The sequence below is a fragment of the Schistocerca americana genome, chromosome 7 (assembly GCF_021461395.2).
Source record: "Schistocerca americana isolate TAMUIC-IGC-003095 chromosome 7, iqSchAmer2.1, whole genome shotgun sequence".
NCBI classification, from domain to species: domain Eukaryota; kingdom Metazoa; phylum Arthropoda; class Insecta; order Orthoptera; family Acrididae; genus Schistocerca; species Schistocerca americana.
Genome location: NC_060125.1, coordinates 504,413,726 through 504,427,165, shown reverse-complemented (window position 1 = coordinate 504,427,165; position 13,440 = coordinate 504,413,726). Strand labels below are relative to the sequence as shown.

The following is a 13,440-nucleotide window of genomic DNA, read 5'->3' as shown; positions in this document are numbered from 1 at the left end:
CACTAATATTTAGATGGATAACTGAGTGCAAACAGAATTTCAAACAGTGGTCACCTTCGTAGCAACAGTTTTTTCTGACCTCAAATATCATCGCTCTATTGGGGGTTGTATCAACAAACATAGTAGAAATATTAACTGAACACAAAGTACAAGATTGCAGTGGAGTGAGCTCACCATACACACATATATACAAAATTTCCTTTAGTATATCACGGCCAACCCCAGGAAAATCTTGGGGGAAAAAATCATATAAAACCAAGATAAAAACAATAAATGTATTATTTACATCACTCTGATGGAGAATATTACAAAAAGAGAGCTCTTCATACAATAATAGCATAATAAAAGATTTCCACTTTTTGCTTAGCTGCGAAGTATAAAGTTATTACACACAGGTTACAGTTCTTTCTCTTGTTAAATAAATATAACAAAAAATAGTGTTAAACAAAATATGCAGCAAGTTGTGCCATTTTGTCTCTTGGGGCTCGTGGTCGGCCCCGACTTTTTCCTTTACCCCCTCTTCCCCGAGGAGCCCGACTGCCGGCAGGCCTGGAAACAGCACGGTGCTTCTCCACAAGTGCTGTGAAATGTGGCGAGCAGAAAACGCAACCTGTCATTTCCGTTGCCTCACCTGGAAGCCGTGTCTTCTCCTACAACAAAAGGTAGATAACTGTATCACTTGCTGCACAGCTGTAAAGAAGCTACATATGTTTTTCACATGTGGTACAAAATAAGTTCCACACAACAAATTTTCTTTATGAATCATCAATGATAACCTCTACATACTTCATCTTTTTTTCTCTACATTTTGTAAATGAAATAATCGCACAAATTGACTCATCTAGGAAATGCAAACAGCATATAATATTGACTTATGTACATAACAAAAAAAAAAAAAAAAAAAAAAATTAATGAAGTAGTAGCTATATAATGAAATAGTAATTATATAATGAAATAGTAATTATATATTGTCAAAATAAAAACAAAATCACCATTAATTAAAGCATGCAACATTCCACAATAGAAAATGTCTCAAAAGGCCCATAACAAATGCTTCATGCACAAACAGTATTAGCTCCAAAAAATTAATGGTTACTACACTACCAAGGAACAAAACAATGAAGCCATGACTTACCTTCATTCATTAAATTAACATATTGGTGCAAATGTACCCTTAATAAATTAAACTGTGGTGCTGAGAACCACAGGGGCCTAAAGTATACTACTGTTGATCTTGAGACTGCATCATGTATGCATGCTCCTGACATCTGCTAATCTAATGGTGAGCCAGGTTTATCTGTGCTGTAGTCCCACGTGATATATATGAACATCACAAAAAACTGTCTCACCAATTTCACTGATATTTACTTCCGTATGAGTCTGGCAATGGTGTGCTTTAGGCCATTATGATTCTCAGTGCCTCAGCTGTTCCTTCTTCTCTAATGCTCTAGTTGGCATCAACATGAAGTTCCCGAGAGTTGTTGTTCTCTAATGCTTTAGCTGGCATCAAGATAAGATTTCAGACCGTTAAATGCGACAACACTATATTACAAATGTCGCTGCCAACATCACTTTTAACCAGCAAGTCCTACACATCCTGCCTTACATCTATCTACAATTGATCATGTACTACATTTCTCATAATTTTTTTTTATTGGGAACAGGCAACAATTTCATCTCTACAATAATGTATAGTGTAGGTTAACCTACCGGTTTGTACTCAACACTTATCAGCTGTGCTCCACACTCACATACTGCATCCTCAACTAATACTTTATGTGCATCCTCAAATAAATGTATGATGACATCACATCTGTAATGAATAAACATCATTATTAGTTCACCTATAATGTTAGAAAAGGGGTGTTCACTATTGACAACTTTATATTACTACTCACTTGTTGCAACCAAGTTTCCATTTTGGTCCAGATGATGGATCTAATACTAAAATACCTCCCTCACATTCAACACAACTTGACATGCCAGTACTATTCAGACTGTGAGGGCAAGTTGGGTGTGTACAAGCATTACAACCACTTCCTTTCTTCATTTGTCTATAACATACAGAAATTCTCATTACAATTTTTATGATTGGTGTTTCTGAATTTTAATATTTTCTTGTAAAGTTTCACTACATCAAATCAAAAATTTTGCATTTAGTAATGTAAGTCAAGAGGATACAGAAAAAGTGGATTCAGGGCAAGAGAGAGGAAAGTGTGAGTGGGTAGGGGGGAATGACACAGAAGCATCAAGGAAAAATAAAATAACAAATCAACAGAAGATAAAGCCAACTATTATCTGAAAGCATTTTGTTGTTCTCATTCATGTCTTTCTGTAGCACAAAACTTCCCTGTACAAAGTGTTTAACATAAGAGACATGTTTAGTTACAAATATTCATATTTTTAACTTTGCAATAGGTCTTATAAATGATAAGAACTAAAGAAAATTCAACAAAATGTATAATATGCTCAGTTAGAGACAAACTGAGAAAGGGAGGTGCCAAGAGCAGTATAACAAACAATAAGCTGGACCTGGTGTCTGATCGACCTATTGCTACATTCTAACTTTCCCCAACCTAACACTCTTTCCTCCCTGAAGAAGAAATAGTTGAAAACTAGGACAGCATTTTCTACTTTTATATTTGTCTACCAGCAGTATTTACAATTTTGTCCTCTGAAGATAAGAACCAGATTTTTCTTTTTCTTTTTTTCCCCCTCTTTGCAAGTATTTGCAACACGCAAACACAACATGACCTATGGCACTCCAGGTTACTCATATCATTACTAACACCACCCTCCTCCAACCTCAGATGAGGAAAGTGTTTTTATGAGATGCAGTTCCAATCTTACAAAGTTTGTTGCCGAGATGTGTTATGAATCTGTTATAAAACTGTTTCAGTAAGAAGATGCTTGGCTTGTCAAACAAGAAGTAAAAAATACTATACACCCCCTCTATGAAGACTCTTAGTGAAATGGTTGATGGTAGTGGCTGAATTTAAAGAAGCTGATACAGTTTGTGTTGACTGATTTCTTTTCATTACCAGCTGTGACAAGCAGACAACTGACAACACTGGCTTAGTTCATATTTGTCTATGAAATCATAAGAGGTGTTCACGAGTTAATGATCACTGTCAAGTTATGAGTAATAGGATTTGAAATCTACTTATTCATAGGCATATTATGCAGACTAAACACAGTACCATCTGCTGACATGTTAGCAACTGGTAATTGGTCAAATGACCAATGTTACTTGATTTCTGTTAAGTCAGGTACTTCCATCCGCCGCCATACAGAAAGACTCCACAGAGAGAGTGTACAAGGTGTGTTCAAAAAGTAAGGTGACTTTATATTTTTATGAAAAAAATATTTATTTATTCATCAATATTCATGTTGTCTCATTCAAAGTAATCCCCTCAGATACAATATATTTGTGCCAACACTTCTTCCAACCTTCAAAGCACTTCTTACAAGCACTTTGTGGTACAACCTTCAGTACTTCCAACGATGCAGTTTTGATTTCTTCAATCGTTCAAAATCTTCATCCTTTCATAGGTCTTTTCAGTTTTGGGGAACAAGAAAAAGTTGCAGGGGGCCAAATTCGGTAAATATGATGGCTGAGGCATGACTGTCATGTTGTTTTTGGCCAAAAAATCTCTCATATACAATGATGAATGAGCAAGTGCATTGTCATGATGCAAAAGCCATGAATATTTTTCCACAATTCCGGACTTTTTTTTTGCATATTGCTTCTTGCAAACAGTGCATAATGTCAAGGTAATACTCCTTATTGACTGTACGACCTTGAAGCAAAAGTACATGATGCACTATGCCACAGTTATTGAAAAAAAAAAAAAAGTGAGCAAAACATGGACATTTGATCGAAGTTGGCATGCTTTTTTTGGTCTTGGTTCTCTGGGATGCATCCAAAATGTCGTAACCGTAAACCCCATGTTTCATCACAACTTATGACCCTTTTGAGCAAATCAGGATCATCGCTGACATCATTCAAGAACTCCTGAGTGATGCTCATGCGTCAGTTCTTCTGATCAAAACTGAGAAATTTTGGAACAAACTTCGCGGACACACGTCTCATGCCCAAAACGACTGGAAAAATTGAATGACGTGAGCCGACCGATATGCCAACATCCTCAGCAACTTCTCTTATGGTAATTTGATGGTTTTTCAAAACAATTTTCTTCACAGCTTTGATGTTATCATCTGTTGTTGATGTGCTGGGGTGTCCAGAGAGGGATTCGTCATTGGCATCTTCCCGGCCATCTGAGCTTGTACACTTGTAAACATTTTTTTTTTTTCTTTTAGAGCAGACTCACCGTATGCCACTATCAACATTTCAAGTGTTTTAGAGCACTTGATTCCATTTTTCACACAAAATTTGATGCAAATTCTTTGCTCCATTTTTTTTGTAATAATCGAAAGTCTGCCAAGCACACTAAAACACATCTAACCTTTCTATCTGTCAAAAACAAACGAAGCATACTGTACACTTGAAACTGCGTTGAACAGCCCTCGTATGGTAGCATGGCTCATCCTGGGTCTTCCATATCTTAGGAATAATAAAAGCTTGCCACAAATGAACTGAGCACTAACAATGAAGAAATGCAAATGTGGCACAGACCTTTCAGCAAAAAAAAGTATTCTGACAACTTACAGTGGAAGGAAAAGGTACTGAGATCAGGAAAAATGTCCATTTCATCAAATTCAAGTGTACATTTTACCCTCAGCAATAATTGTGATGAGTCAGCACATTATTTTTGAAATTTCTCATAGATATGTTTTTGTTATTGAAGACATGACTAAATTTTATGAGAAGTATTCAGGGACATGAAAATTTTGTTCACAAAATAAGGCACGGGAAAACATGAAAATATGCCATAAATATAAGTTTAGTTCAATAAATAAACAGTGTCAGTTTCAGGCTGTTCGAGAATATGCAAGAGCAAGCACTTTTTTCTTTGCATCTCTGTAAACTAGTTCTGAATCAACATAATTCGACAAATATCAAACTGCTGTTGTTTTGTCTCCTGTGGATACCGCCCTTTGTTATAAACAATATTATGTGCAATAGCAATCTAGCAGGCACTGCTAAATGCTGGTTTCCATTTTCACTGGTATGTAATGTTTCATCAAAAGCATCATTATTGAACAAACCAAAACATAAGGTGATATCGTAAAATATTTCAGTATTTGTTACCTCCACGTTATATCTCTGCTGTCCGCCCCCCCCCCCCCCCCCCCCGCCTCCGGTAGCTGAGTGGTCAGCATGACAAAATGTCAATCCTAAAGGCCCGGGTTTGATTCCTGGCTAGGTCAGAGATTTTCTCCACTCAGGGACTGAGTGTCGTGTTGTCCTAATCATCATCATTTCATCCCCATCGATGTGCAAGTTACCGAAGTGGCGTCAACTCGAAAGACTTGCACCCGGCGAACGGTCTACCCAATGGGAGGCCCTAGTCACACGACATTTATATATCTGCTTTGTTAGACCCTTGATATGAATCACAGAGTATACAGCACTTTCTTTCATAATCAGCAACTAGCATTCAAAAATTCAGAAACTACAGTGCAGTTGTTTCAAATAGATGTCCAAAGAGTACAAGGCCATCATGTTTCCTCAAAAAATCTAACTACAACAAACCTGATCCCTACTCCAAACTCAGGCAAGAAGATGTGGATTTAAGTACTATTCAAACTTGTGAAAATACATTGAAATTTGAAGTTAAAACAGTGCCATTTTGCAACAGTGCAACAGCAGAATTTTATGGGATTGGAAAGACACTGTTTCAAGAGATGTGTTAGATGAATGCACAACAAAACAGACCCAGGCTCTCCAGTATCCTGATGAAGGGCAGTCTTCAATTAGAAATAGAAAAAATATATGACACAGTGCGTATCTGACTTTGGCAACCATGGAAATATTTTTTGAAGGCATACATTCTGCTCCACAAATTGCAAAATGAGAATTTTTGGCAGTGGGTAAAGAAATTTGTTGATGATGAGATGTGTTTAAATGATAGTTAAGAGGACAAAAATCAGATTATTAAAGTTTCAACTTTAAAGAATAGAGTAATAATTTGAAACCACTGTAAGTTCTAGTTTCTTTTTAACTTATGAGACAGACTGAATTATGTTTTTGCTTTATTAATGAAGCACCAATGGCCCTGCCATGTTGGAAACACCTGCCCTCATCTGATGACCAAAGTTAAGCACTGTTGGACTCAATTACTAGATGAATGGGTAACTGTTGATGACTGTCTGGATAGGCCTGGTACCTCTGCCTCAGGGTAATGCAAGACTCTGCAGTGGCATCTCACTGAAAGACTTGCACAAATCTGTTGGTCATGTGACATTATTATTATTTACTAATGAAGACTACTGATGCATTAAAAGAACAAAAACACTCTTTAAATGTTTCTTCGCACAGTCAATTTAACATAGGATGCTCGTGTAATAATAAGTGCTCTACAAGAATGTAATAAACAATATGACATAGAAATGGTATAGAGGAAAAGTGTGAACTAATTAAAAAAAAATTATTGAAGTTACATTATACTCTGAGTTGGTGACACTAGTTCAATTTGACAAATGCTTACTTAAGGAACTTTTGAAGCTGAGCACTGAACTAAGTAACTCAAAGATTGCCTTTGTGAACAATATAAACATGATACTCTAGTTTCTGAAGGAAATGAGAATCAATTAATTTTTCTCTTCAGGTGCTAATATTATGGATTTATGACTTTCTATACCCACTTACATGGTATAATATTTTGAAGCAATGAAGGAAAAGCTTCCACAGTGATGACATGTGGAGACTATGATACGCCAACATTGAATATGCAAATTACTTTCAAATGACAACACAAATTAAATTTTTGTGGGGGCCATGCTTGTTACAAAGCAGGCTAGGTATTTAATTAACATGACTATAATGTGATTCTTCAGTTTTTTCTTAGGGTATTTGTCAATTGAACAGTCCATGGGTGGGTGTACTGTCAGTTAATACTGTTGAAATGGTACTGACAAATCGACCTCCTGCGAGCGCATAACTGATTACTGACTTATATCCCCCCCAAGACCAATTCTCTATGCAGCCCAGGTTGTGTTAGTGTGGATGTAGTTATTCCATCTGCACTGGATGCCAGAATGTTTTGTTTGCTGAATACATTCTTAATTAGACCCAGTGCTGATTCTGAAGCCTTGCTGAGATTATAGCCAGAGTCCTGGTTGATGAAACTTTCCCTTGTGCACATTTCAGTGGTGTCTCTAATGACATTGCTCTACTATTTTAAAGTTTGTGCTATAATCCTGGTACATTTGAATTCTATTGAATGAGTCTTGGCTAAACATTGCTTTGTGACAACAGACTACGGATACCTTAGTCTCTGTACTGCTGGTGTTTTCAGCGTTGATGTTAGATGGTGTGCACTGATTGTCTGAAATGACTTGCCATATCTGCACAGAGTATGATATAAATCCACTGTTCCTTAAACACAGGTTACTTTGACACTCTCAAGTATTGCCCATGCTTTACTGGGCAAGTAGAAGACAGTTCTCACTCAATGCTTTGTCAGTATGCACCTGACATTTCCCAGCAGTGCACAAGTTTATGGTAAAATGGCAGTGGCTGCCTCTTTCTCTGTGTTTTCATCCATCTCCACAGGTCATCCTGTAGTGGTAGGTCATAGAGCATGCCTAACCTGCAACTCTGAGGAACCATTTTTTTTTTAAACACAGTTCTGAGGTGTTCGAGTTCCCAGGGAAGACTCTCTCCAACCAAAATGGTGCGTGCTCTATGTACTGGTGTTTTTACTGTCCCCTTCCTTTAAGCAGGGTGGTGGCAGCTGTCTGCATGCAACTGCAAGTCAGTGTAAGTTTTCTTCCGATGCACACAATGGCCTACGGTGCCATCGGCTTTTCTGTTGACTATGATGTCAAAATGTCCAGAAATGGTAGTCTTCTTTCTGTGTAAAGCCCCATAGAGAACTGAATTTATGCATAATAGTTCAGATGTGCACAGAAGTCACAGAATTTGACCCTTCCATGGGGCCAGATGATGAACATGACATCCATATAACGGAAAAAGCAAGTAGGCTTCCCTTCGGAAGTCTTCAGAGGTTCTTCCTCAAAGTGCTCCATACACAATTTGCAATCAAAGGCAAGAGTGGGCTGTGCATTATGACTCCTTCCATTTGTTTACAAAATATTCCATTAAATACAAAACATTTCAAGATCAGGGCATGCCAGAAACAGTTGGTGGTCGTCAAGTGCTCCTCTGTTTAAAGAATGCCAATTTGGTAAAACAGACAGTTCGCACCACCAAAGATCGATGCCAAGAACAAAAGATGAATGCCAAGAACACCAGAGGCACACTCAACTAATGTATCGCAATAAATTGGTGGTTGCAGAGCTCTGTTTGTCTGAGGCAACTGTACCAGGATTTTAGAACAACCTTAGAAATACTTGGACAGCATCATTAGAGAGGCCATCAGAACATACACAAGGGACAGTCTATCAACTGTAACTCTGACTATAATCTCAGTAAGGCTTTGAGAACCAGCATTGGGTCTAATTAAGAAGACACTCAGCACACACAATGGTTTGTCAATCTGTGCAAATGGAGTGGCAGTACATTGCATGGATTGCTACCACAACTGATGCACACTGCCGCACATTGCCGCTCACAGATGCCAGCGCAATCGCATCCTTGGCCATTGATACATGCGCTCCCAAGCAGGGCAGTTTGTCAGCATATCTGATGCGATGATATGTCTGATCACCAAAATAGTGTGCCCATTGGTCACTAGGAACTGGTAAAGCACCCGTGGATTGTTTGATCAATATGAATTTAGCATGTTTAAATTGTTGTACTTCATACAAATTGTATTCCAAGCTATAAAATTGCTTGAAGATGTCTTCACTGTTGCATAAATAGGAATTTTTGGTGATGAAACAATTTGACTCATTTAAAGCATACACAAATCCAGTAGAGTTTTTGAAAATTATGCCTATGCTCATGTTTCAAGAACTTCCAGCAGTATTTAGTTGAAGAGCTATTTGCCCTGAATTGTTATTTTTTTCTTTAATATGACTGATGCACTTTCGAAAATAAAAGGCATTTTCATTTTCAACATAACAACAAAATATGTAGTAAGGTAAAAATAGAGTACAAACATCAAAAATAAGTCCTCAGGAACCAACATCATCATGGACAAAAAGTAACACCAAAGTTCCTATCCCTCAAAAACAATAAATAAATAAATTAATTAATTAATAAAGTAAAATAAAATAAATTAATTGAGATGTCAAGACGGTCTGAGGTACCTTGCCACAGTTCGCACAGTTCTCCCCCCATTAGAGGTTCAAGTCCTCCCTCAGGCAAGTTAGTTTATGATCGATTAAGTAGTGTGTAAGCCTTCGGACCGATGACCTCAGCAGTTTGGTCCCATAGGAACTTACCACAAATTTCCAAATATTATTCCAAGCACTAAACTTTGTGACAACAATGCTGCTACATAAGGTGATAGACTATATAAATTAAGGTCAACTGTCTTTTACTCTAAAGAAAAATTCACATCCTTTAAAAGCTTTTGCACTGAAGAAAGCTTTCCCCTTTTCAAATTATGCCTGGTCTTCAAACTGCACAATCGATAAAGTAAACTTCAAAATAAACACATTTGTTATTTATGACTCTGAATTTATATGTTATTCTTTAGTTCATGTAGTCTAGTACAACATTACCCTGTGGGCAATAGAAATCTCTCTTTTCAGCATCATGGAGTTAGTTAATTACTTCCTGATGGATTAAGTGTACAATGTATTAAGTCTCTTTCAGTCTCGTCATGAATGGAGGTCTTTGCTGACACATTCAATTTACGCATGACAACTGGACACTAAGGGAAATTGTATAAAAAGTTTTACACTGATTCCACACTTCAGCTCAGTCTGAACGTAATACACTTCTACTAAAAATATATGTCATAATGAAAATGTGTTTAGCGCACAGAACTGGAAAATGTTCAGTCAAAAACTAAATTTAAAAAATAATAAATAAAGTACAAGGAATAGAATGATGGATATAGTAACTCAGCTTTTCATGCTCATTTAGAATGAACTTCTTGCACATTCTCTTCCATGACTGCACTTTATTGTTAAATTACTAATGTTAGATATGATTGAAAATACAGTCTCTTTCAACAGAAGAGGTTCAATTATATTGGTTACCCATAGTTGTATGGGAATGTTAGAAACACATTCCCGTCATTTTATTAGCTGTTTCTGGAGTTGGCTGAATAATTTTTATTGTCCAATTAACTAAGTAAATTCTCAGTATTGTGTGTACATCAGAGCTTCTTAGAAATTTGAGTAGCATTAATTATGAAATGCTTGTTGAAAAGTTTTGCAAAGCTACACACATCTGTTACCAACATTTCATTTACTCCTAGGCCCATCTGCTCCTCTTCATGTCTGGTTATACCCATTTCCTCCTTCACTCTATCTCATATTGTCTATATTTCGTTATATGGTGCGATTACTTATTTTCTCTTAATGCATTTCCTTCCATGTCCTCATAACTACCTACAATGTTTTGCAAGAAGTTTTGCAATGATCCACAGTATAAACACTAGCAGTGTTTCAGAGTGACAGTTACAGTTTCCTTTTTGTTTTACAAGGTAACTTTATCCATAAGCAATCCATGGCTTCTTTGTACACTTTAGTATAATGCGAGTTAGTTTTTGGAGAAAGCAGTATTCAATTATTCAGTACTCAACTTTTATCAATAAAGTGTTATGTTTTTCATTCATGCCACAAGTATATGATAGAACCCAAGAAAAATGTCTCTGGGGTACATGTACTGAATGGCTTTGTCAGTCTGAGAGGAAGATGGGAGGAACTGTGAGAACCGTATGGAACCTGCGACACATCTGAAGGGAGTGGAATGATCCCCTCAAGTCATTAATGTCAGACTGGAAAATGAGTCAGAGTAGCTGTGCATGGGAATAGTTTATAGAATTTGGGGAAGATACTGACCAATAGGCATTTTAAATAAAGATAGAGACAGATGGGTTGCACGTGTTACCATATTGTTGTACACGAAAACGCATAAAAATGTAATTTGTACATGATTTTAGCCTTCATGTTTTCTGGGTTTATCAAAGAATATAATGCTGTTCAGATGAAGAGAAAAGAAAAGAGCAAGCTGTTTCACAGTTCTAGAGTTAAGACACCACACTAAAAGACTGTAAGTAGAGGCTAAGAATTTCCGAGCAGTCCAAAGAACACTGGAAGACACTGAAGTCTTATGAATGACACTGGCACAAGGTCAGTTCACAAAGCAGATCTTGCCCAATAAAGTTAACACACACAAGAATAAAAATGGAAATTCCTGGATGGAGCAATATGTAAAATAACTGAAAGCCAACCTCTCACCTACAGCAGATTGCTGTGTTGAGCACAGAAACATGTAACAGCATTCAATCTAGCTTTTGAGCACTAGCTCTTTTTCTAGCAAAAGGCACACACACGAACACGCACACATGCGCGGGCACGCGTGCGTGCGCGCCGCGCACACACACACACACACACACACACACACACACACACACACACACACACAGAGAGAGAGAGAGAGAGAGAGAGAGAGAGAGAGAGAGAGAGAGAGACCCTAATGCACACATGTGTTCCTCTGTCCACACATCAAACTGCTATAGATGAGTGGTTGCCTTTACCTTACTTTTTATATCAACACACAAGAAGCTAATTTTATGTCATCCACATCTGTTGTTCTCTTGTTTTAGAAGTTGTTAAACAGTCGCTACAGTTTTTTACTGTATGTTACAGTGGTATAAAAATTCAAATGAGAGCGTTAATTTTCCCTGTAATTATGAGATAGCCACCTATTTCTAAGCATGACATCCACTGTCATTACAGTGTAGTGGCAGTTTGAAACTGAGGTAGTATGCACAATTATAATCCACAAATACACAGCTAATTATTTTCATGTTAGAAAATGTATTTTGCATGTATCTGGCACATAAAAACATCATAAACTATATATTTCTGAGGAAAAAATTATACAATCATACCTGAATGGGGGGTTATTGTAGCAGTATGGGCAGAAAGGATAGCTTCTTCCCTTTGTTCCAGCAGACCATGACAGCAACTCAAAGTCATCTAATGGGCACTTGAGTTCTTTATAAATACGTATACAACCATTCTGTGGTACACTGTAAGTTTCATCACAGTGGGAACAATGCATGCGTGAGGGTTTGGCTTGAATATACTTCATGTAACGTCTGCATTTGCCACATCTTTGCAAAAAGAAGAAAAGGAAAAGTTAGTTTTAGCAAGAGGTCAAATTATTCTAAAACATAGATCGTAAGAACCAATAAAAACAACAAAGCAGAACAGAACTTAACCTTAGTAATAAGGCCACATAGCTTGCAAATACTAACAGAAAACAATATGGAAAAATGATAGTTACATTAGTTAGGATACGACATTGCAAGACAGTAGCACACAAAGATACTGACTTGCAAACATCAGTATTGTTTGCATTCTAGGTATTAAGATATGTTAGGCAGTTACTCAGCAGCTGTATCCCTGGCTCCCATTAAACCACTGATAATTTTTTTGGACAAAGCTTCCATCAATCTCAGTATCTACTTAGGCTCACTACTGCATTTACACAAAAAGTATCCACTTATGATGTCCAGGTTACAAGATCCAGTACTCACATAGACAACAAATGGAACATCTTACAAGTGAAAACAAAATTTTAGATATTTAGTGTATTATTACGGAAGGATAGCACAGCTGAGAGAGGCAACTAGGAGAAAGTGAAAGTCCAAGGAGACAGAAGGTGTGCAGCAGCACAAAGAGCAGCAGTACGGTATGGTGCAGTGTCTATAAGCTCCGAAGCATGCAACATATTTTCTATTTCATCTTGTGTTCATGCTGTAGTAGGAAGTGTGAGTAGATAGAAACAGTCATTTTAAATTTTTGTTATACAACTCTTATTTTAGAAATAAATAAATTCAGTTTGGTGCCAAGTCACTGCAGAATGAATTTTGATTTCACACAAAACAATGGAACAATGTGCCAACTTAAACCAGGGACAGTTACAGGCATGTGTGACAAATAATTTCAACTGCTGGTGGTGCTTTTAATAAGTGAATTAACACGAACTATTTAGTGCAGCAACATTAGTACAGGTGGTAGTATACAGCAGTATACACGTGGAAACATGGTGGCTGATACAAACTGCAGCACTTCCATCTACGAGGGACATTCAGTACTTAAACAAACACATTGGTGTAGGAAATAAATATTTATATTTTTACAAAATAAGAGTCGTGTTGCTTCTCAACATCTCACTACTCATTTTACTCATTCCTGAGTGGTGGCGATCTCGTTTCCTCACTC

At 37.2% G+C, this 13,440-nt stretch overlaps 1 protein-coding gene across 1 annotated transcript in view; it reads right to left on the bottom strand.

The window, feature by feature from the left end:
* Window positions 1-261: 261 nt before the first annotated feature.
* The window catches only part of LOC124622515 (DNA topoisomerase 3-beta-1), a 125,592-nt gene continuing 112,413 nt past the window's right edge, over window positions 262-13,440 (bottom strand). Inside the window, exons 12-15 of the mRNA XM_047148238.1 lie at window positions 12,102-12,326; window positions 1,899-2,054; window positions 1,711-1,813; window positions 262-650 (exon numbers count right to left, since the gene is read on the bottom strand). Of these exons, the coding sequence (XP_047004194.1) occupies window positions 441-650; window positions 1,711-1,813; window positions 1,899-2,054; window positions 12,102-12,326 (694 nt within the window). The 3' untranslated portion in view covers window positions 262-440. The remainder of the gene's footprint in view (window positions 651-1,710; window positions 1,814-1,898; window positions 2,055-12,101; window positions 12,327-13,440) is intronic.